Source organism: Anguilla anguilla, chromosome 5 (genome assembly GCF_013347855.1).
Source record: "Anguilla anguilla isolate fAngAng1 chromosome 5, fAngAng1.pri, whole genome shotgun sequence".
Taxonomy (NCBI): Eukaryota; Metazoa; Chordata; class Actinopteri; order Anguilliformes; family Anguillidae; genus Anguilla; species Anguilla anguilla.
Window position 1 is genome coordinate 24,075,011 of NC_049205.1, and position 26,751 is coordinate 24,101,761.

The window sequence follows — 26,751 nt, forward strand, 5'->3', positions numbered from 1 at the left end:
GGTTACAGTCTTGGGAACATGGGGTTGTAGGTTCAAGCCCAGCTAGGGACATGTTTCTTTAACCTGCTTTTACCCTCACTAATAATTGTCTACTACTTTTCAATTATTGCTTTTGCACCATATCTACCCGCCGTTCACCGAACGTATACACTGCATTATGACGTACCGTCTGCATGTTCAGTTATTAACCATATGGATTCAACTGGAGCTCTTCTGTGCTTACTGGCCTGTGTTCTTCTTTAAAACCACGGACAGGTTTGCTCATGATATTTTACGCATTGCATAGCTATGTCAGGGTGATGCACTAACAAAGTCACAGACTGGTAAACCTCCGGTTTAAGGATTGAATCCCGCCTCGCCCTCAGGCAGATAATTTCCTCCTTTACACTAACGTTTTCTTACGCTTTTATATTTTCTTTCCCAAAACTCACTCACGGCCACCCATATGCATTTCATGATGGCAAATGTATTCATTTTATTAAAAAGTTACACCGGTTCACCACTGTGCCATTTCTACTGACTATATTTCTTCACTTGGCTACCGTACAAAACCTTATCAGCAAACGCCACATTTCTACATTCATGTTACCTCACCTTGTTCTCTATCTAGCCACATACAAACAATTACTACGTATGTACGTTCTGCAACTCCCCATTAAAACATTACATTTAAAATCATGATTCACTCATAAGTATAACTACTAGTACTGAACATGAAAAAAAAGCACATCAGTGCAATAGATTTCACACGTTACTTAACCCTCCACTTCAACAGGTGATGCTTTACACCGACTATTATATATACCGTTCCATAAGGAAACTAAGCTCGCTCATGGTCACTTTATTTACTCCGCACTATAGTCTGTGATCATCTCAACCTTCACCTACATACCCATTCTGCTAAAAACATATTGTTTCAACTACGCAATTTCATCATTTCGTCCTAATTTCTCTCACGCTGTTATTTTATCATATGCAAAGCCGCTGGGACATATGCGTCTGCTCCTATTCTCCACTATCAAGTTTTCCGGTTCTAGCTTAGCAAAACACCTAACAGGATTCCCACCTGCAGATAAGCCTATCAAAATGCCTTATAAACCTTACAAACACTAAAAGTGCATCTCCACGAAATAACAGACAACGGAGCAGGACAGCAGGGTACACAAGTTGCGACCTAGGCAGCTCTAATTCTACGGGCTTGCTGATTCTTTTCTCAACCAAGGCTCGTTGGATGGCCGTCAAATCCGTGAGTACATACATACACTGGCCATATTTCACCTGCGTTTCTGTTGCGTTTATGCTTACGCCACCGCACCCTTTGTCACAGCCACTGTTTTACATATATAGCAAACCGAAACTGCTAAACAGTACACGCTCATCATACTGTACAAATTCACACAAGGATAGCCATAATCCACAACCGTTTCTTACAGGGTCACTTCGCATTTCTCACTCTCGTAATGAAACGCTTTGCAAAAAGAAATGATATCTCATAAAAAACACGTTTTCAACGTACAAAAATGCCAAGTTACTCAAAAGTATTGATATCAAAATGACGCCAAGTTACGGTACTACAAACAATATAGGCTATCTTGCCTCACCGAAATTACATAAGATGTATTTCAAAGCAATGCTACCCAATATTTCCTCAACTCTTTCAAGTCACTTGGCCCTGTGTGTATAAGCATGCACTACATGGACAGGCCAAACATATGTGTGGATGGCTCTCTCACAGTCAAGATTGATTGAATAGGCGTGTAAATGTCCAATTTGTATTGGTATGTATGTATTTCGCCGCCCAGCCTTTTTGTTGCGTGAATGATAGTATGTTTCTTGGTATAAGTGTGTGTTCGTAAATGTGAAATGTCCCCATGGGGATAAAGAAGTTCTCTATGTATGTATGTACAATATGTATTTTACATGCAGTATTTATTGTACGTAGCAAATATACAATAACTTGTACATGTACTCAAATTCAGTTCAGAAGCAAGTATAAACATGTTTTCTGGAGAAATATGCTTCCTGTAGTTACTCAGCAGCAGTTTTGTACATGAATTTCAATGTGTTCTATGAGGCAATTCGAAATATTTGACTCTTTGATCTGACACAAAGTTTGCATGACATTGTAAAATGGTAAGATTACAAAACACAGGGCTAAGTGACTTGAAAGAATTGAGGAAATATTGGGTAGCATTGCTTTGAAATACATCTTATGTAATTTCGGTGAGGCAAGATAGCCTATATTGTTTGTAGTACCGTAACTTGGCGTCATTTTGATATCAATACTTTTGAGTAACTTGGCATTTTTGTACGTTGAAAACGTGTTTTTTATGAGATTTACAGTACTAATGCAGATTAGTTTATATTCACAATTTTGAAAAAAATAAAGCGCCACAAATGCAATTGTCTAGACAAAAAATCAAAAATGAATTTGCACTTTTTTCCAAAATTTTGCAATGAAATACTGAGAGATTGCATATATACAGCAGGTTTTCATAAAATCTAAGGGTGAATATGTAGAACTACTAGGGATGAGCCGAATACTCAGATTAAACGAGTATCCGGTACTAGGGATGAGCGAGTACACCATTATCTGTACCTGTATCTGTATCTGTTCAACCAACAAAATGATCTGTATCCGTATGCGTACTCGGAATGGGCAGGGCTTAAACCGGAAGTGGACAGGGCATAACCGGAAGTTGGTATTTTAACGTCTTAGCAAAGCCCCTAGTGGTCGGCACGCCAGCGTGCCAAGATTACTGAACTCAGACATTCAGTGCTACTGCAACCAAAGTATGTTAAAAACAGAAACGCTTTGTTTTAGTTTCATTAGTAGACGATACATGACAACTATGCCGAATACGGAATTTCGCCACGCCACCATTGTCGCTCTGGTCGTTCATTTAACATGCACCCCCTCCCTGCAGTCTCATCTGCAACTACACCCCCCACCCATGACATAATGCACAATATTGTCTATCTGGGCATTCATAAAAATATTCTTTCACCACTCAAAAATCGTATAGCAACAAGATAAACCTGACAATAGCCCTAAGATATGCCAATACAGCAGTGAAAACGTTGCTCACTGAATAACGAAATAAACAAGACAAAGTTTTAAAAAATGATACCATGTCATTCTACTGTCAATATCTGGGACTAAATATTGAATAAATACACAACCTTGGTATTGAACATTGGTTCTACACGTAGAGATGTCCCTTTTGAGACTGAGTGGTCATATATTGTCTTGGACAATCCGTTTGGGAAATATACCCGCGTTTGTGATGCTTGGGTACCTTCCAAAATAGCTGTGCATAATACCACACGTGTCGTTTACAGCGTTGTCGCCCTTTTTAGTACAGACTGGCTTGATTGACAATTCATTTATTCAGTAGGTGAGAGTATAAGCTTTTTAACGATGTATAACATGTCTAATTTTGCTTTTGGAATAGCATTTTATAGGTCAGCGTAACCGAAAAGTTTCTTACCATCGCATTCACTCTGTGGTAGCAGTAAAAGACGCTGTTATTGTTACTCTGGTTTTATTAGTTTTTTAAATGAACTGACAGGGTGAAGACAGTAGTAGACAGAGCATGCCAGGTTACAGTTGGCTAACCAAGACGTACTGTATGTCTTGTGATTTCAGGTGAGCGACGACGTCTACATTTGCACAAAAGTAATATTGCATTAGTACAGTGGATGTATAAGAATGCTAGGATGTCAATGATGCTAGTAGAGTATGTGTATGAGATTGCTAAATGTTAGGAAATACAAGTACATGCTTATATCATGTAGTCGCTAGCTAACTGGCTAGTTAGCCCCACTGTAGCAGCTAGTTAACTGGCTAGTTAGCCCCACTGTAGCAAGCTAGAAATGTCCGTTTGTAATCAGTAATATGTGCTTACGTGTGAATGTCCAGTAATTGTGTGTTTAGCTATGGTGAGAATAATGTGTTGATCCGAATCTGAGAATTGAAAACTTTATTTTATTGAGAATATATGACAATAGATAATAGATCGCTGTGGACAGAGTGGCTGTGACGATGGCAAGATTGTTTTGTGTGATGCAGCAGAAGTGAACTCTGTGTAGAGGAGGAGCTGTGTGTGTGGCTGGTCTATCACGAGTACGGATATTGACACATTTTACTCGGATGGTACTCGTGCTCGTAAAAAGTACATTATCCGTACCGGATACTCGTTTCATCCAACTTTTTGTGCAAACATTTTCTTTGCAAACTTCGCAAATAACGGTGTTTTGCGCCCAAACTAGTTCCATATCACAGACGTCGAATTTTTTTAGGGACCAACTCCGTGGTGTCAGCCATGCCGCTATGTTGTCAAATAAAAAAGGGGGAGGAAAATAAATCCAAGGCGCTATGTACTGTTTGCTATTATTGATTTATTGGTGTGTCTGTTCGGGGAGGCGCAAGTGGGACTAGCGAATAGTGTGATTTTAGGTTTGGCTGAGAAAAGTTGTATGCCCTGTATGAGTGTTGTCAGTGCAACTGACATAATGTGCAGTTTCACTGTAGCCCGATACTCCCGATCTCTCTGGAAAGGCAGATCGTGGAGGCATTTTAACCGTTCACGATCTAATATCATCATATTGGCCACCCCCAGATACCTCACAACAGCAGGTTCGCTTCGAGTCCTTCGCTTCAAAAAGCCACAGTTGTTGTCTCGCTTTATTATGTAATTTTCTGAATCTTTTTCTGTGGAAACTTGTAACTTTGACAGTATTCTGTATTCAGAACAAAAACTGGCAAGGCATATATTTTGTAATTGTGCTGTCTTGGGTCTGTTCTTATATCCCTCAACTGCATTGGTCATCCAAAAATTGCTTTTATCTTGACACAGTTCATGTTGAGCTTTATTTTGGAGTATGTGCAAAGGCAAACTCATCCTAATAGGGTTCTCCTCAATGGGAATATACTGTACTTGATGAGAGCATTCCTTCAAGTGCATATGTGTTAATCGATACACTGCCTCTTGGCCTGAAACTTCTCTGTTGTGCAGATATATGCTTCCAAGCTGTTTGAACGCTGCTTTTGCATCAAGACTCCCATTCATTGCCTCATTTTGTGCACGTTGTAGGAGCAATCCCATTTCTTGTTCAGCTTTTGTGATATACGTCAGTATATAGACCACTACTGAAAAAGCATCTGTGACATACTGGATATCCATATTGCCTTGCCATGCACGCAATAAGTCCTTGTTATACTGATTCACCCAAATGTCTTTTAAATTTCGTTTTAGGACAATGCTTTTCTTTTTGGAACATATGTTGTATGCTCTTTCAAGCAAGCCTTGATCCATCCCAAGAGACTCAAAAAATGCATCTGTTGAATCCAAATTTATGTCAGGCCTGGTCAACACAGTTTTGACTTTCTTCGTAACTCCAGTTGCACTTGTATTTTCATCATTGCCATTCAAGTACTCTGAGTTACCTCCTCTTGTGACAAAAGTATGGTTTGATGGTGGTTGTGGGAAATTAGCCTAAATCTGCACACTGTATTTTTCTTATGGCATGTCTTGGAATGTCTTGTACTGTGCTCCTGCATGCTATTCACAGTCTCATACAGCTCTGTGCCAGTTTCAGGTGGAGTCTCACAAGTGATGTATGTGTCTATGAAATGTGCTACTTCTGCATCACTTTCTTTATCAATCTTAGGAGTATTCTCAACCCAAAAAAGACAGTGGACATGAGGAGAACCACGCTGTTGAAATTCAACACGATAAATGTTGTCCTTTATTTTCTTAATGGGTTCAGCTGGAGACATGATTACATCACACAGAAAACAATGCCATCTGTGATTAAACATTCTTGCTGCTGTGACAGGATTACGTCATATAAGTCATTTTTCAGACCAGTCAAGCTCATCAACATTTATTTGTTTTCCTTCCAGCCTTAGGATAGACTTCAGCATTTCAGCCCATCTCAAATCAGCAGAGCTAAAAGATGCAAAGAAAGTGGGTATAGAGAGTTGTCTTACCATGGCAAATAGATCTTTCTGTACTGTCCTCTTAAGAACTTGTATCTCCTTCATCGTTATGTAATATTTTACTTAACGACTCTGAATTTAACAACATGTCTGGTGTTACTTCTTTCAGAGAAGTGTTGCCACCACCTTTGCATAATGCAACTGAAACACTAGACACAACTTGATGCGCCTCTGATATGTACTGTGTGTAAAAAATAACTGACTGTTGCCTTCATCTGGTGCCACATTCGGTATATCTTGGAAATTCTGATCAATTACTGTGAACCCAGATCAACTGGTTGTAATGACGTATCTGGCAAAAGCCCATTCTGGTCTTTAATATATGTCAAATCTTCCCCTGCTTGCTCTTCAGGAGTATTCTCTTCATCACTCTTTTCAGATGTTTCCTGACACTGTGCTTTGTGTTTGATATTTTCATACCACTTATTGTGTGCCATCAAATATCGCAATGCATTTCTGACACAATCAGTGTGGACATACTTATACTCATAATGACCTTTGTATGTCAATTTTCATTTCAGTTTTACTGAATCATCTTGTCATCACATTCATTTCTTGGAAGTATATTTGTTACATCTGTGGTATTAATAGGAACAGAGACACATGGACCATGGTAAGCTCTCTGATGGCTTTGAGGCAAACACAACAATTTCATAAAGGGAATATGATGTGCAATAAGATGTTGCTCCAAAGAGTTCAGACATTTAAGTTCTGCTGGAATTTCTTCCAAATGCATGTTATTGGTAACACTCTCTTCTGGAAGTTTTTCACCAAGTTTTTTTCGATGGCATGTATAGCAAATCCACAACTTGCTTGATGGACTTGATGGACAAATAGCATCCCTGCTCACATTCAGCATCAGAGATATGTAATGTTATACATCTATTAGCCAATGCAGCAATTGCCTCTCCTTTGTTTTCATAGCAATGTATTTTACACTCGACCACCTGTTTTCTGAAGAGTAAACGGAGACAGACAGAGCATACATATTCTGGACCACGGCCGACCTCTTGACGAAAATAAATAGCAAAATAAATGTCTTCCTGTCTCTTTTGCCACTTTGAATAACTCTCACAACTTATTTTGATTTTATTTACATGGATGTATTCGTTTTCTTGGTACTTCCTCATGTTGTGCTCTTTGATTTTATTTTGAAAGGCAACATTTTGCTTGTATTTATTATGAGTCTAATCACGGACATGACACTGAAAGTTAAGATTTCCCCAATATGTCGTTTCAGAATAGTCACACTTGTATTTCTGAAACTCTGGATCAGTCTTATACTTTCTCCGAAAACATTCAAGCTTGTATTTCTGAAACTCTGGATCAGTCTTATACTTTCTCCAAAAACATTTAAGCTTGTATTTATGAAACAATATATCTTTCCTGTATTTACTTCTGAAATATTCCAGCTTCTTTTTCTGAAACTCTACGTTTTTTCTGTATTTATTTTGAAAATAGTCACGCATAAATTTTTGATACTCTGGATTTGTCTGGTCTTTACTCCGAACATAGTGATGCTTAGCCTGTTTGAGACCCTCATTGTTGCGATATTTATCTTGAAGGTCTTGAATTTTTTTCTCTCTGTAATCACTGTTATTGTAGTACCGTTGGTGTTCTTTCTTAGCTTTCACATTTTCTCGTTTCTCATTGAACTTCCTTTTTCATAGACCTATGTGTGACTTCAAGTTCTCATCATTCTTTTCAGGCTGACATGTTCCTGCACAAACATTTCCTTTTCTTTGTTTAATACATGTTTCAACTTCATAATGATTGCCTGTGTGGAATACCATTCTCTGTGCATCGTTGTGAATGTGTACCTGTAGGCCAGTGCGCATTCCATCTTCCATCATTAAAAGTCATTATAGTTGTTTGTAGAAAGTCAGCTGCAGCAAAAATATCTATCTCTGTTGCCCATGAACCACAGTAATATATTCGTGATTTGGTCACGTAGTCTTGTACAGATGTGTACTCATCTCTCAAATATATTTCAAATTTGGGACTGTTCTTTTGAAGGTTTTTCACGACATCCCATCTCATTTTCAGATGCTTCTCTTCATTTTGACATATGCTAAAGGCTAGGCTAAGATAGAAACAGATTCCATCCGGCTTTATACTCTTTATCTTACAGGGACAGCCCATGACATCATCGTTTGTTGCTATGGTACCCTCAACGTTTTCATTAGTAAGTTATAAACGTGCGCACAAAGCATCCTGATCCTGACACGTTAAAGGTTTAAAGGAGTAACATGGTGGTTTTCACACTTTCTCGGTTTTATGTGCTATTTGCACAAGAGGCATTGAAGAAACACGATGAGTAAATTATTAAATATGTCCGTTCTTTATTTTTGGAGAAATATGCGTTTTAAATTTATCGTCCGATTTTCAGCCGGTTGAGAATGTTATCGACTTAGTGCGTCACAAGTACAGTAACCACTCCCCTTTCCACGCCCCGTAAAGAAATCTGACCGGACACACCGTCCTGCTACAAGTGTGCTGTGAAGTTTAGGTAGCAAACAACAAGGCTGAATCCTTCTGACGTAATTTACATAGAAAATATACGCTCAGATCACCTAGTTTCACTCACTGTGGCCAAACAGAATTGATAACTTTTCAGAAAATATATAACTTTAAAAGGTTTAATTCAAATTTCTACTGGGACTTTTGCCGTTTATTGAGGGTGTGAAAGAAAATTTTGGTGCCGCTGACTGTAATCGAATGGTTTTCAGATTTACCGTTCGATTGAGCAAGCATCATTCAAAGTATATTTTTATGGGTTAGTGCTGTCCGATTGTGCTAGCTACTTAACATTAACCTTGTACGGCGAGCAGTAAAGGCTAACAGCACAGCAAAACTATATTTTTTTCACTTCTATCGCCACTGTAATGAACTAAAAAAAGGCGACAAACTACCTTTTCTGTGAGAAATGTATTGGCGAGCCCACGCGCATACACAGCTGGCGACATTCTAAAGCTCCGTTTTGCCCTCCCTACTGTCAGTCAGATTGCTGTGATAGCTCATTCTAAATCATATTTGGGGACCCATGGATAACGCGTGACCCATAGTTATTATATTTGACTAATGTTAGGTTCACTTATTAGAGTGCCTTTTAAGGACTATTAGACTATCTGGTTGGTTATATTCATTTATAGCTAACGTTAGCTAGCTATGTAGTTTGCTTTCATAATGTAATGTTATCGATAACGTTAGTTAGCTAGTTTGCTTTCATAAGGACATTATAGTTGTGGTTTTATCTTAACTTGGCTAGCTAGCTAGCAAAAATTATTATTGGATATAAGTCAACGTCCTTAGCTATCGATATTTGATATACTAAGTTAGCTAGCTTATGAAAATTCAGTCTCCCAAGATGACCGCGTATCATGGAGGTAGCTATGGTAACGGGGCACGGTCTGTCAATCGTAGCTAACTGACAGTTCTCATTACCACGCCCAGATAGTTCGGGTGAACTTTTATAGTGGGAAATTTAGGCTTAGAAAAATACGTTTTAAAATACGTTTAAATCACTGAATAATAAAAAAATTACGCGCATTTGTTTTGTTGTTGCCTAAAGACAACTGGCAAGTGTCACATTCAACCACCATGTTACTCCTTTAAAAGGTTGTTCCTGAACTCTTACATCGCTAATAATGACATTGTCTGTTCCCTCACTTTCATAATGGGTTATTTGAATGGGTTTTGTTGTGAATTTTGTTTGTCTGTCTTTATTGTTGAGGATGCCGTCGCTTTAGCAGTGGTGTCTCTGACTTGTTTAATGGTAAATGGTAAATGGTAAATGGACTGCATTTATATAGCACTTTTATCCAAAGCGCTTTACAATTGATGCCTCTCACTCACCAGAGAAGTTAGGGGTTAGATGTCTTGCTCAGGGACACTTCAACACGCCCAGAGCGGGGATCGAACCGGCAACCCTCCGACTGCCATACAACTGTTCTTACGTCCTGAGCTATGTCGCCCCATGTTTATTTTGATGGAATGAATTACTCTGGTGATGCTTTTCCGGTTTACTCTCAGGCTCAGAGCAGTTAAGGGTCTTGTCATTTTTAGGCATAGAAGCTTTAGCTTCACTGACAGTATGGTCTTGGCTGTGTGTTTTCCTTGGTGCGCTGTGTTGGTTTGCGTTTACGGCCGTGCCAGCAGCATATACTTCAGACATGTCAGCAGCAAAATTTTGTTTGGCAACACCAATACAAAACCCATCCTCACACACCTTGGGCTTACGTTTCAAAACTTCACTGTAGACTGCTCTACTGCTTAGAGCAGAAGTGGTGTTTTTGTCTGCTTCTGTCTGCGCACAATCTTTTGTGCTGTTACCAATCGTTGCTGCAAGTGTAGTTGGCTTTTTCGATTTACTTCCAACTGCCTGCTGTCCATACACCTTAAGATTACCTTTCACAACATGACTGTAAAGTGGATGGCTCCTCTGAGAGCTCACTGTGTTGACCATGCAGCTGGAAGATGTACCTGCATCACATAGCATTCTACGCAGCTCTGCACTGGCATCAATCATGACCGCTTCAACTCCAGTTATCTCAAATCTTGGTGTTCTTACCCCAAATTACCGTGCTAAGTCAAAAACGTAGCTGTACAGAGATGCAACAGCTATAATAAGAAACACAACTCACCTCCTGTCGTTTCTGGTTAACATTTCTATTACCATGTGAATCAATCAGCGAAAACCATGATCCCTCTTTAACAATAGCACATGTATTAGCACAAATGGTTAAGAGGCATGCATCATTACTCAGCAGTGTCCGTTGTAATGCTACATGAAGTGGCATGGCAACATCATGTATGGCATGGTCGTAATCATCAACACAAACAAATCCAGTGAAAGAATCAGCAAAGTTTATCGAGAAATCAGAATTACACAATCTGTGTCTCCTTGGCAGTTCAGACATGGCAATGTAACCCCTTCCTGGGACATGATCTCTTATCTTACCCTGAGCTCACATTGACCTATAAAGGCAACTCCCTTTCACCAAAACATCATCCAAATCTTTGGTCTCCCACATCAACAACTCTTTGTTTTGCTCTTAAAAACTGCAGTCAGACTGATTGCACCACACTGCTTGTTCCATGAATCTCCAAACTGTGGATCACCTTGATGAAAGGATCCCATTAGCACAGATCTCTCTGGAAAATCAACAGGTTTAGTCAAAGAGAAACAATCATCGGTAGCAACAGGGTGTTCTTTCATACAGTTTTCCACAGTAGTTGACACTGAGTTTGTTGGAGAGTCATGAGAGTTTGTTTGACATAGGTGTGCTGAAAAGGTGTGTGACATATCTGTTCGGAAAGAGTTCATACAACTTTGTTGGTTGTCAGAGTTTTGTTTGGCCTTTGGATAGGGAGGTGACCCAACCCCCGACAAGTTTTGTTTGCTTTTTTTTCACGAGGAAGTCTAAACTTGGGAGTGGACCTGATCCTCTGTAGCACACCCCAGGTGAGCCATCCTTTTTTTTGGCTGCCTGGGTTCTTCTTCTGGGCCGCGGCATCGACAACACCCACACAGAAAACACATCAGAAACACTCAACTCTTAACATACCACTACTGCAAAACTATTTCCTACACTTACTCATTTCATTTTCAACAGTTCTAACATACAGATGTATTTTGAAGATACTCATGAACATGTTTACTTCATAATGATCCTCACACAAACACAAACTGCTTTCATTAGGCATACAATATTTTATTAGTTTATTTATACCATGCATATTTATTTTCTAAACAAGTACAATGTTTGTACACATACAGGGGGAAAAAAAACCTACAGTCAGACTCCTGATCATTAATTTAATAAAAATTGGGACCAATATTGGGACAATATCTGAGCAGTAACGTTTTGCTTGTTTGTGTACAACTCTCATGATATTGGTCCCAATATAATTGAATGTCTTCTACATTAAAGTAATATTTCACAATATCACACATAATCATGAGAGTTGTACACAAACAAGCAAAATGTTACTGCTCAGATAATCTCTAAGACACTGACCACATGTTCTAACATTTTCAATGATCAGAAATGTAATGCGAGATGATATAATGGGTAAAACAGGAAACACACTAACACCATCAATGTAAATTAGGTAATCCAGAGCATGGAGCTGGGATAGGTACAGGACTGAATACCTGACCTGATGTTCCTGATGTACCTGATGTTCTTGCTATTACGAATACTCCACTGCGTCCAATCCATTGCATATTTTCCAATAAATTAATTTTCAGATATTTAATATTTCACCAAACACATTTACAAAACAGCAGTAACACTTTTGCCTCTACAACTCTCAATCTAGCTTCCCTTCTTTCACATGCAAGGGTAAACCACACCACATTCATTAATAACTTTTATGCTTACCTTCACTAAAGCAGTCACAAATTGAATATCTGGAAAAGATAAACAAGTCTCTCAATACAAGATTATGGCATAGATACATACTTTGCAATTTCAAGGAAGAGATAATGCATAGCTTGCTAGCCATTATTAAAATCCACAAATCACATATTCCAATTATTCTTACATTTAACTGCCCCGGTACACTTACAGGGAAAAAAAACTACCATTAATATCAGACTCCAATACACACTAATGGCAATGATAATATTAATATTAACTCACGTCCCATTACCACATCATTTAATCACTGTTATCCTACACTCTTACATTAACTCTACATATCTTAAATGTAGCTATGGTATGTGACTAGAACATGAATGAATGAAACAATGTCTGTATTTTCTAAATAATCATAAAGATGCAATATCCAAATTGTAGAAGTCTTCATTTTATCAGTGTGTGCTGGCTGTTAGAAATCTTCTATTGCTCTGAACGCATTATGTGCTTTACCCATTGTCAACCTACTTAAGCACAAGTGACTTCATAATTACGATATTATTTCTCATGGTTAGTGAATTCACATCTTTCAACTACAGTAAAGAAATTTGCCAAAAAAAAAACTATTAAAATTAAATAGACAAATGACCATTCATTTTTGTATACCAGACAAACATAAATTTCTATTGACTTTATTAGGCATTAAGGAGAACTATTTCCAAAAACCCATCATCGATGCATCCCACAAAAAAAGCGTGAAGTCAAATTTGAGATGGTCAATTCCAACACAAAATGATGCGAATGCACTGGCGAATGGAGTAACATTAGTTCTCGGAATGATATGAAGGACAAAACGTTTGTTACCCAACATGCTAGCTAAGGTAAGGTTACGCATCTTCCATCTACTGAGAATAAATTTTTTTTTCGCTGCTTCATAAACATTCATAATGCAAGCTAAAAACTTTACGCTGTACTGTTGCTGTCAACTAATGTTACCCGACGTTACCACAGAGTTAAGCAACACTACCCGACAACGGCTAATCAACCATAACCATAGTACACAACACAATCTAACGTTAACCTTGTTAGATTTTGGTGTTTTTTAGCAATGTGTCTTCATTAGAGTGTTCACAGTTATAATCTGTTTGTCCCCACACCCATCCTGTTTCCGTTTGGGTGTTGAGTACCCCTTTTCAAATGGAAGCTCTCCCTGGGTGAATAGACTGTCACGCACACGTGAGGTAAGCGGTGTGGACAGGGCCTTAGTCATCTTTGACTTACCATCCACTTTAGTTTAAGTTAACTTGCTACATAAAAGACCAATGAAACGATTAACACAATAACAGTACGTTATATGTCGTTTGTCTCCTTAGCCCAGTCATTTACGTTATAATTTATTCAAGACATTGTTATCCAACATGCTAACACACGTGAGTTACTTTAAAATGCCTTACAATCAACCGAGAGGAACACAAAATACCCATCCCAGCTTTTTCAAGAAATATTCTAACTGCAGCTAACAATACATCTAACGATACGGAGATAACTAACTGATATCAACTAACGTTACCTCCAGCCTGTTGAGAAGAACTAACATTAATGTTAATCTCCACGATAACTTCCCCATCAGGCCTGACGTACGTTACCATACTCAACCATTACACAAGCTAACTTTCATTAATGTAACATTAACCACTTTAAATTTTAACATTTGACCGTCAGTTGCCTTAAACATATTATCATACGTTATTCCAGACGTAATAGACTAAATATATAGCCCTATCAATTCTAATTTTGTTGAGACATATCAAGGTAGGTCCTACCCTCTGTTCGCAATCCTGGAAAAGCAAGCTCCTGGATTTTTCTACAGATATGTAGGGTACGTCAATCATTCTACCCATCATAATAAAAGTCCTCAGACTTCATAAGTTATTAAATTCCTTGTTGATAGGCTATCTATGTGCTTTTGCTGCTATCAAAGTTCTTCCAACACTGCAGTTTGGAGGCCTACACCAAATCCCATGAATTTACCATCCCTACCAAAAACTCTTGTGAAGACATAATAAATATGAGCAAACTTAGCCTACTACAAACAAAAGCGAAGCTGCTTAGGGCACCCATTGTGTTTCTACGTTTTCTTATTGTTGGGGGCCAAGCAGCGAAACTGCATACATTGTGTTTCTACCTTTCTATCTTTTTTCTTCTGGGCAGGGTGTCTATAGCAGCCCCTAGAACCATATGGTAAAAAGTTTTGAAATTTGGTTAAAATAATTCTCCTGTCTGGTGATACCGTGAGAGGTCCCAAGGCCGACACATGGCAACTTTTCATGTCAACCTAATTGATGCGGCTGCCATATTGGATTTTATTGAAAGGTTTAAAAGATTTTCACAGGCCACAAAGTTTGCCCAATCTTCACCAAAGCTGGCACAGATCATCTTCGGACCAACCCTCAAAACAGGTCTCTGATGCATTTTTGCTTTTCAAAAATGTTGTTCCATTACCGCTAAATCAAAGGTAAACAACCCAAACAGGACGTGAGCTCATATCTCAGTTACACCCAATCTTTCGTCAATTGACATAAAACTTGGTATCCGTTCAAGTTGCCATGGCGAGTCTGCCCTGCTGGATTGCTTGGCCCCCTCATCGCTGCTTGCAGCTATATTTATGATTAGGGGTCCAAGCAGCGAAGCTGGTGGAATCCTATTGTCTTATTATTATTATTATTATTATTATTATTATTTTTCTCTGCTAAAAGTGTCTGAGGCTCAGGGACTACCTATGTCCGCCATATTGTTTGCCCACCATTTTGACTTTTTAGTTAGGGCGTGGAAGCTTTCTCCGCTAAAATGTCTGAGGCTCAGCAACCATAAGTTGTAGACCAACCAAATTTGGTAGGTGGGTTCCTATGGCTCCCCACTACTCAGGCACTACAAATCACCTATGTCAGTCAGATGGTGGCGCTATAGCAAAGGGCCATACTTTAAAAGGCCATAACTCCAACACCATAAGTCAGATCAACACAAATCTTCATCGACCGATGCATCTGAATGTGCTCTACAACTTTTGGGACTACCTATGTCTGCCATATTGTTTGCCCACCATTTTGACTTATTAGTTGCGCTGCAGAAGAGCTGTAGCTCCACATCTAAAGTGTTACGACATCTAGTAAACTCCTTTACGGCAAGCGGCTAGAAGACATTCATGGCGACGCAGTTTTTATCAGTGAGGGGAGGGTCTGAACTTCATAATGTACAATATTATCTATGTGGGCATTCACCACTCAAAAATCGTATTCCGTCGTAGCAACAAGATAAACCCGACAATAGCCTAAGATATGCCAACACTGCAGTGAAAACGCTGCTCACTGAGTAACGAAATAAACGAGACAACAGTTTAAGAAAATGATACCATGTCATTCTACAGTCAATATTTGGGACTAAGCATTGAATAAATATACAACCTTACTGTTGGTTTTACGCGTAGAGATGTCCCTTTTGAGACTGAGTGGTCATATATTGTCTTGGACAATCCCTTTGTGAAATATAAGCGAATCTGTGATGCCTGGGTACCTTCAAAAATAGCTGTGCGTAATACCACACGTGTTGTTTACGGCGTTGCCGCCCTTTTTAGTACAGCCTGGCTTGATTGACAATTCATTTATTCAGTAGGTGAGAGTATAAGCTTTCTAACAATGTATAACATGTCTAATTTTGCTCTTGGAATAGCGTTTTATCGGTCAGCGTAACCAAAAATTTTCTTATCATCGCATTCACTTACGCATTCATTACATTACAGGCATTTAGCAGACGCTCTTATCCAGAGCGACTTACACAACTTTTACATAGCATTTTACATTGTATCCATTTGTACAGCTGGATATATACTGAAGCAATTTCGGTTAAGTACCTTGCTCAAGGGTACAACGGCAGTGTCCTACCCAGGAATCGAACCTGTGACCTTTCGGTTACAAGCCCAGTTCCTTACCCACTGTGCTACACTCCGTCACTCTGTGGTAGCAGTAAAAGAAACTGTTATCATTACTCTGGTTTTATTATTTTTTAAAAAATGAATTGACGGTGTGAAGACAGTAGTAGACAGATCGCCCCAGGTGACAGTTGGCTAACCACGATGTACTGTATGTGTTGTGATTTCAGGTGAGCGACGACGTCTAAATGTGCACAAAAGTGGTATTGCATTAGTACAGTGGATATGTATAAGAATGCTAGGATGTCAGCGATGCTGGTAGAGCGTGTGTATGAGATCGCTAAATGTTAGGAAATACAAGTACATGCTTAGGCTATATCATGTAGTCGTAGCTAACTGGCCTCACTGTAGCAGCTAGTTAACTGGCTAGTTAGCCCCACTGTAGCAAGCTAGAAGCTAGAATTGTCCATTTGTAATCAGTAATATGTGCTTATGTGTGAATGTCCAGTAAATGTGTGTTTAGCTATGGTGAGAATAATGTGTTGAGCAGAATCTGAGAATTGCAAACTTTATTTTATTGAGAATATATGACAATAGATAATAGATCCCTATGGACAGAGTGGCTGTTACGTTGGCAAGATTGTGTTGTGTTGTGTGGCGCAGCACAGCAGTGAACTCTGTATAGGCTCTGTGTAGAGGAGGAGCTCTGTGTCTGGCTGGCCTATCACGGAACGATGTGGACACTGGATACAGCTACCCAATGAGGATTTTCCTTCACCACGAGTACGGATATTGACACATTTTACTCGGATGGTACTCGTGCTCGTAAAAAGTACATTATCCGTACCGGATACTCGTTTCATCCGAGTATTCGGCTCAACCCTAGTGCCGGGCCATCTAAGTGTTACGACATAGTAAAAGCCTTTACAGCAAGCGGCTAGGAGACATCCATAGTGATGCAACTAAGTAATCCGATACCATTGGGACTAGTTTTTATCAGTGAGGGGGGAGGGTCTGAACTTTGAGTGGCATGTATCTTTAGTCATTCAGGTGAATCTATGGTGCTTTAACTATGTCAACAAAACACGCCAAAATTTCCGTGTCGTGGAAGCAATGGAAGACAGTGCCAGAGTGCATGCTACTAAAAGTCTGTTAGTAAAAGCTTTTTGAGAGGATGAATAATTACTTTTCTTTGGCATGGATCATCTGAAGACAATATCGGGTGAGTTTGTTTAGTCTTTGAATCCGTCATTATGTTGAGAAATAGCTAAACCATTTTTATTTATAGTATTTGAGTATAGTATTTGAGTTTCTCTGCAAACGCACAAAAACACGCTGGTATGATAAAACACGGTAAATATATATAGTCTGCTTCGTTCCATTGCTACCATAATATAACAAACTTTCTTGTGTCTACAGCTGCTGTTTCTCGCTGCAATTACTAATATTGAATATAAACAAAAGATGCAATTTATGCTGTAGTCTGCCAATGTCTAGATAAATAATATGGTACTCTTCACGCGGCATGCAGGTAGCAGGGATGGCAAGTTGATATTTTGTTTTTTGTTTTGTTTTTTCTCAATGTCGTATTTATTATTTTAAATATGTGTTATCATTCTATCTGTCTCTGAAATGTGCTGAAATGTGCATTCTCTGCTAAGCTCAGCAATGGATTGGAATATGTGTCTGATGCCTTTTTTAGTTGCGGCGCGAAAGCACTGCAGCTCCACATATGTGCCGGGCCATCTAACTGTTACGAAATGCCATCTAAGTGTTACGACATAGTAAAGGCCTTTACGGCTAGGAGACATCCATGGCGACACAACTAAGTAATCCGACACCATCGGGTCTAGTTTGAAAAACAGGTTTTTCTACAGGGCTTTTTCAATTTTGGTCCAATCAGCACCAAATTGGATACAGAGCCTCAGGGGAACAACCTACATAAACGCAATATAAATGGGCCCAATTGGATAAACAGTATGGCCGCTGTCAACCGATGAACTTCTCAAACTTCAACGAAGCGCGTCTCATAATAATGGCACATAATTGGCCATAAGTCATAATTGGCCATAAGTCATCAATATTTTATACAATCATCATGATATTCAGTAGATATGTTGGGTGAAGGTATTCATGAGGACAAAACCATTTTCAAATTGCTCCATAGGGGGCACAATAGTGCCAATGCTTGGACCCCTCCCAACGCCGCTTGTGGCTTTAATTATATTTGTCTTTGATCTGCTGCCAGTTCCTTTTGCAGCTCCTGTCACATGCACTGGGAAGTCATAAAAAAATAATCAAATGTTGCAGCGTGGTGACATTATCAGAAAGCAAGTGAATAAAAGTCTTATGTATTTAATTTCTGAAATTATCTGCCAGGCTTCCTCCCTCATTTTGATCACTCTAGATGTGTTTGATTTGCTAGTAAGCGTTTGAGAGTTTGAAAAATATTGCTTTTGTCAATTTCAGCATGTTATGTCATCCAGCAAAGGGCAGCGTCACCACCCTTTGTGTCTATAAGGAGTGTGATCCTGTTTTTGGTGTGTAATTAATTTCCCCTTTATAGCAGAGTGGGTGCGTGCAGTTTCCAAGACGATTGAATCCTGGATGAACTTATCAAATCATAATTGATGTTCATGGAATGGAGTAAATACTTTAATTAACAGGATAATTTGATAAGATACGCATAAAATCATCCTGGATTGTTTAAGCGATTGTTGAAACGGCCCTAATGAACTCAAAATTCAGTCACATTTCCAACTGTTGGTCAGGAAAAATTAGGAAATGGATGTGTGAAGATGATATAATAATTGGGTTTCTCATCATTTACCTTCAGTGCAGTGAACAAGTATTTGCCCTATAAGAACAGTGAGGATTGAGTAAAATGTTATGAATCCAGCGGTTTTAACCAGTTAGCACCCTCACTTTAACATACAGCTCTCTGAATACTGAACACAAGTGTATCAACAGTTAAACCAGTTTAATTAAAATTATTTAAAATATTAATTATCAGTTAAATTTATAAATTTGTTGATGGGCAGAGCAACCTGTTGGATCAACCTTTATCAAACTATACAACACATAAACAGATTTAAATGAAGAAATGTATTTATTATTAAGTTACAACAACAAAAAAATACTTCTAATCTAAAAACAACGGTCAGGTACTTTAAACAAATAACAAATATTACCAACCACGGCCGGCGGCAGCTATGGGCAGGGGTGGGCTCAGCCCACCCAAACGGGCGTCTTGCCCACCCAATCAAAAGTTAAGAAAAAATTTTTTTTAACTTTTTTTGTTCAGCCAATGGAAAAATAGCACCGAAAAATACCAGTACCGTTCCTAACTTCTGATTGGGTGGGCAGCCACGGGTTGAAACAGCTAGTTTCTCTGATGCAGTGTACTGCCAGTTGATTTAATTAGCGGTGTTAAAGAGCATATTGCAGGTTGGAGACCCCAGTGAATCAATGTGTAGGAAAATGATGCAGGACCTAGATAATAAAAATATACTTATATGTACACACTAGTGACTTCTGGAGTCGTTTTTTTTGTGAGAGAGTTTTACTTCGGCATCTAAAAAACGCCAACCCGGAAGTGACGTAACAGAAGGGAGATCGGTCAAGTTGAACAATAAGAAGAATGGATCTCAACACTAGTTTTGACACAAGAGGTTGTAAATGTTTATGCAAACGCATATGACGGACCACAGCCTTACCATTATGAGCCTGCTAGGCGTCCAAGAGACCAGGCACAGACCAGGGTTACAAGGAATAACGGTCAGGAGAGAAATTGAGTTGGTGTGAGGAGAACCGGTGGAGAACTGGGCAGGTGTCTTGGTGAGTGACCAGCGTTAGCTTATAGATATATCCACATTATATAATACCACTAACCTATTTAAAGACACTCAATTTCAAAAATAACGTATATAACCAAAATATTTTGAGCAGTAATACTTACATAGCAATATAACATTTTATCTGTGTTCAGTAGATAGAGACAGAGACAGTACATCAATGACACAGTCCTATCCGCTTCTGTTTCGCTCCAGAAAACGATGTCAGCTAGGCTATCAGCAAACAAATGGCTTAGCTATGCCCAGACGTCCTCAATAATAATAGTATTTTCCAAGAAATTACGAAAAATCGTTGACAGTGTTTCATTAGGTGCAGCGTCTTTTAATGCTACCCCAGAGTGTGTGTAAGTGAATGCGATGATGAGAAAAGATTTGGTTACGCTGACCTATAAAATGCTATTCCAAAAGCAAAAATAGACATGTTATACATCGTTAGACAGCTTATACTCTCACCTACTGAATAAATGAATTGTCAATCAAGCCAGACTGTACTAAAAAGGGTGACAACGCCGTAATCAACACGTGTGGTATTATGCACAGCTATTTTGGAAGGCACCCAGGTGTCACAAATGTGTGTATATTTCACAAACAGATTTTCCAAGACAATATATGACCACTCAGTCTCAAAAGCGACATCTCTATGCGTAAAACCAATGGTAAGTTTGTATGTTTATTCAATATTTAGTCACAGATATTGACTGTAGAATGAACAAGTATCTATGGGCGTTAGCTAACGATATTAACGCTGCGTTCACATCACAACATTGTAAAGTTTGCTATCATGTATCAGACTATAACAAAACTAGTATTGGTTGTCTAATACCGGCAGGAGTATTTTGTAACAAATGCAGCAGTGAAGTCCCGTCTCTTCACCTGCACAAAACGGACCCAGGCACGAAAGCTAGTGTGCTCAATGTCCTGACAGGCTGGAGTTTGTGCAAATTGCACAAACACAATAATTTACCATGATGATACATGGTGAAATGCAATATAAAACTACTGAAAAAAAACCAACTCACTACATTATGACCGCTAAGACTCACTACTACTGCACATTGGGCTAATATGACGCAATGTTTGAGCTTTGCTCAAAACCGCCACTAGTTCCTCTGAATTTGTGCCCTTATGTCTTGTAAAAATTATTCAAGCCTGCATTAACTTTTTTAACTTTTCAAATGGTCATTTACAGACAAGGTTAAGTATACATTTAGTAAAAGATTTAACCTGCAAGATGGTCTTTAATGTGACGAGAAGTGCTATATCAATTGAATGCATAACATGCGCCCACGCCCGCCAGCATCCCCCCCCCCACCGGACAGCATCCAACAGCACCCCGTCTCCTCGTCGAGCGCATCAATCGACGACACCAATCCTAGTGACAAAAATGCGCCCAAGTTGCCCACCTATTATTTCTACCAGCCCACCCTAATACAGCAGGCTAAAACCGGCCCTGTTACCAACATGAACATATTACAGTCACAAAAGAAATGGATGAAGGAATATATCAAACCGCAGCTTGCTTCTCCCAGGAAATCCAAAATCAAATATCAATAACCCAAAACTCAAATATTCCAAAATATCAGGAATGGAAATGTAAAAATGCCAGATGAGCTGTAAGTCAAAGATGTCAGACCCTGCGCACACCAAACACCAAGAAAACAACCAAGATCCAAGGTTCAGATTCCTCCTGAAAAGCAGATACAACCCCCAAATCTCTACCACACAGAATTTAACAGGCTCAAATTAAGTACCCAAAAGTCTAGACTAACTTGAGTAAAGAAAATTACACGTTTTATGTGTACTCTCCAAAACTTAAATTTTTTTTTTCTTTTCAGCCATGCAGGTACGGATTTGCTTTTGTCCTGCTGCATAACCCAACTATGCTTCAGAGTCAGCTCGCGGACAGATGACTGGACATTCTCCTAAAGAATTTTCTGGTACAGAGCAGAATTCATGGTTCCTTCACTAATGGCAAACTTCGAGGTCCTGAGGCAGCAAATCATCTCCACACCATCATACTACCACCACCATATTTGACTGTTGGCATGATGTTCTTACTGCTGTATTTACTAGACTTTACGCTAGTCATATTCAGACCTGTGTCATCAAAAAGTTCCACTTTTGACTCATCTGTCCATAGAATATTATACCAAAAAGCTTGAGGATCATCCAGGTGCTTTTTTGCAAATGTGAGATGAGCATTGATGTTTCTCTTGATTAGCAGTGGGTTTCACCTTGCTACTCTCCCATGAATCCCATTTTTCCCACTGTCTTTCATATTGTGGACACATGAACACTAAACGTAGCTAAGGCTGAAGAGGCCTGGAGTTCTCTGAATGTTCTTCTGGGATCTTTTGTGACTTTTTGGATGAGTTGTTACTGCACCCTTGGAGAAATTTTGGCAGGTCAGCCACTCCTGATAAGATTCACTACTGTTCTTAGAAATGGCTTTATAACCCTTTCCAGACCGATATTTCAACAACTTTTCTCATCTCTTCTGGAATTTCCTTTGCTCGTGGCATAGTGTGCTTGAAGAAACTGTGGTGACTACTTCACTCTGATGGCAAGGTTCAATATGAGTGAGGTTTAGATTCAACAGGGCTGGCTCAATCAAGCCTGGCTGTGTTCAGTCAGCTGAATCTTATTATGAATTAAATTAGATTAATTGGTTAATAACTTTTTTCATTAAATAAATACAATTAAAAAAAAATGTTTTGTGTTTACTCAGTTTCCCTTGGTCTGGTATTACATTTTGTCTAGAGATCTGAAACCATTCAGGATAACAAATATGTAATAACACAGTAAATCAGGAAGGGGCATATGCTTTTTTCACGGCAGTGTATCTTTGTCCTCTAATTTATGTAGCTTAAAGGTGTTTTCTTACCATGTTAAACATATTTTAAAGTTGCTTTGGCTAAGTCACATCTGCCAACATTAAATTATGAATAATAATGAACCTCTTTGCTTTGAAAATGAAGGGAGTGTACAGTAGGTGTATGCCATCAAACACATAAAAAACAGTTTGATAAAATCATTAAAATGCTATAAAAAAAAAGGTCTCAAAGGTTTGTACACATTAGTTTTTTAAACAGCGGGTTTATGCAATGTTTGTTATATCTTATAATTGATTATCATACTGAAAGGTAGGCAGTAGCAGTTTAACTTCCTTTCCTGAACAGAAAAGTCTCCCTCTCCAGAGCGGCTGAGGGATTGGTCCCACAGCCAGTCTGCTAAACAGCGACAAGCAGATTAACCCTACCCCTTCCTTCATCTCTCCCTGCTTCCTTCCCTCCTACCTTATTTTCTACCAATCCTATTCCTCACTCTTTATTTCTGATGCTTCCTCCTTCTCTCCCTCACTCCATTACTTCCTCCTTTTCTCTCCTTACAACTCTCCATCCCTCTTTCCATATCCACTTTTTTCCCTCCTTCTCTCCCTCCTCCCTCCCTGTGCAGAGGACAGGCTATTGCGTAAGAAGGTTCTGGAGCCAGGTTCTGAGCATGCTCTCCGGCCTGTATGGGATCAGGAGGTGACAGTGCAGTTGCAGGGGGTACTGGAAGACAGGACTGTGGTGGAGAAGGATACCAAGCTCACCTTTATCATTGGCGAGGGTGACGTTAACCAGGTGAGACCTTAGGAGGGTGGCAGGGTTCCAGGGAACACAGCAATGGTCCATTATGAAAGAGGCAGGTGGAAGGGGACTTTGCCATTTGCTTGGTGTTAAGTTTCATTAGGTGTGTGTGTGTGTGTGTGTGTGTGTAAAAACACTGAATAATTTTCATTTCCTGAGATTAATTTGTTGTGTGCCACTGTGTGTGGTCATTGCAATTACAATCCACTAACTTCTCATCTACTTTTCATTGTCAGTCTCATCTGAGTCAAGCTAAGGCTGATCCTTATAAATTTGCAAGCAGGACAAGATATATAGAACAGTTAGCTATCTTGCTTACTAAGATTGAACGTTAAACGTTCCCCATAGTGGGGTCTATCTCAATTCTCTTCAATTTGGTTGGTGTTTTCACAGTTTGCATTCCTTTTTTATGTAATCATACTGTTTGCAGAGAGGGACTGAAAAACTGACTGTTACAAAAACTCTCCATGGAAAAAAAACATTAGATTTTGGTTTGGCTCACCATTTAGCCTTTTACAGAACCTTTTGGAATCCATCCATCATCCATTATCTATACCTGCTTATCTTGGGCAGGGTTGTGGGGGGTACTGAGCCCAGGGCAGCATGCACTGGGCGAGAGGCAGGAATACACCCTGGACAGGCTGCCAATCTATTGCAAGACACACACACACACCATTCAGTCACCATTCACTCACACACTCTCATACCTATGGGCAATTTAGAGTCTCCAATTAGCCTGCATGTCTTTGGACTGTGGGAGGAAACTGGAGTACTTGGAGGAAACCCACACAAACACAGGGAGAACATGCAAACTCCACACAGAAAGGTCTGGCCGAATTTGAACCTAGGACCTTCTTGCTTTGAGGCAACAGTGGTGCCCACTGCATCACCATGCTGCCCACGTTCTGGAATTCTGGAAATAATGTGTCCATAATTTCATTATTTGTGGATGATTAATCATGCAAAAACGTAATCCCTCTCAAAAGTCTCACTGTGTGTTGTGTCAACCCACCACAGTCCAAAAGGCATTTTACTGAAATAAACAGACCGCCCATGGAGTTAAGTTGCTGTGCAGAGGTTTAAAGGGAAGAAGAAGGTGTTAAATGTAAAGTGCTAGAGGGAAGTACAGAGAGTGGTTAATGCACAGTAATAAAGCACAGAAAAGAGAGTTAAAATTCACAGCATGAATTTACTGTGTGCAGGATTGAATACACAGTGTGAAAATGCAAGAGGGAGTGTTTAATGCAAAGCACAGAAGTGTTGAATGTACAGTGTTAACATATATTCAGAAGGGTAGGTGATGTAGCTTTCTTGTTTCTTGATCAGGCCCTGGAAGAGTGTGTGCTATCCATGGAGCTGAAAGAGATCAGCTTGCTGCTGGCAGATTCACACTACACATACGGACTTCTGGGAAGGTACAAGCCAGAATTTACTTCCGCTGTCATACTCCGCTGACTAAATGCAACCTATGCAGGTACAGGGAAAGTTTCAGTTAACACACAGAATACTATATACTATACACATATACTACTCTTCTGAATAATTATTTCACAAACACGCAGACACACACATATAACACAGACACGTGAACGCACATATACACGCATACACGCACATCCTCATAGGCGCACTTACGCACACACACGCACACACACATGCATGTACACACATCCATATACAGTATATGCATTCACGCATACACATGCAACCCCCTCCCCCCCGTCCCTTGGCAGCTCATGAATGTATTGATTGAATTCTGAAGGCAGCCTTTGTCCATGATGAGAGGCGAGCTCTTCACTTCCTGCCAAAAAGGGACACAAACACCCTCATAAGGAATGGTGGAGATGGACAGGAAAATAGAGATGGCACAATGAGGTTTTATAACTTAAAAAATGGGCAGAGCTATCACTTGAGCAGACACCAGTTTAAACAATTATAAAGTTTTACTATGGAGAGTCAAGCATTTTCATTTGTTCAGACAATACCAATGTGGGTTTCAAGCCATGACCCTCTCTAGTCACTATGAGCAGTAAAAATACATTTAGCATGCTGAGCTAAAGACCAAGTTCCCCAGACAAGGAAACTAATTATGGTATTATTGCTGCTCCTGGGATGACATTACGTTCTGTACCAGGATTTTCACGTTAATTCATGTCTTTGAAATCTGCTATTATATTTCTCTGTGGCCCCAACTATTATGGGGTCCATGAAAATACTCTCTTCCATCACTACAAGGAACATCAAATGTGAAACTGTCTGGGGAAATAATACTGGGTTGCTGAAGCTGTTGTAATTTTGAGAACCCTTTATCAAACTTAACTGTAGCCGAGTTGTCTTTCCATATCTGGGGAAACTGACCACCTTGTGCGTAAAGATCAAGACTCGACCATGTTGACTGTGTCTGTTCCCCAGAAAGCTACAGAAAAAATTGCATTTCATCTCAGGAGCCTAGCTAGAAGAGAGTCTCTTGAAGGGGAAAGCAGAATGACAGTGATCACTGAGCTCAGCCAAGGAAACATGTTTTTTTCCCTGTTGAATGAAGGCTCACAGCATGTTGGTAATAAGGATGTATGGTGGCGTTAATGTCCACCCTCCTGCATTCATTGCTGCCCAAAATGGGTGTTCACTTTTATGTCCACACTAATGCAGGGAAAGCAACTGCTTTTTGTGCATGGTAGTTGTTAAAGATTGACATGTCTTTGTTCCTTTTTATTTATTTATGTATTTATTTATTTATTTATTTATTTGATTGAAAAGACCTAGTGTTTATTATAGTACAGATGAAGAACATTTAATTTACAGTATAGTGTGGACAAGGACATGTGTTGTTATTCTTGTACTGAAGGATGGTGAGACAATTTTACAATGTAAGCAAGAGATGGAGATCATATGCTTGCTTCCAATAATATGTAATCTTTAAAATGTAACTTCCGCTTAAGGAAGGGAATGTCTCACAAACACTTTGTTCTCAAAC

The 26,751-nt window shown here is 39.3% G+C and overlaps 1 protein-coding gene across 1 annotated transcript in view; it reads left to right on the forward strand.

Annotated features, from left to right (window-relative positions):
• The window catches only part of LOC118228460 (peptidyl-prolyl cis-trans isomerase FKBP8-like), a 119,830-nt gene that overhangs the window by 51,499 nt on the left and 41,580 nt on the right, over window positions 1–26,751 (forward strand). Inside the window, exons 4-5 of the mRNA XM_035419992.1 lie at window positions 23,602–23,771; window positions 25,104–25,192. Coding sequence (XP_035275883.1) covers window positions 25,128–25,192 — 65 coding nt within the window. The 5' untranslated portion in view covers window positions 23,602–23,771; window positions 25,104–25,127. The remainder of the gene's footprint in view (window positions 1–23,601; window positions 23,772–25,103; window positions 25,193–26,751) is intronic.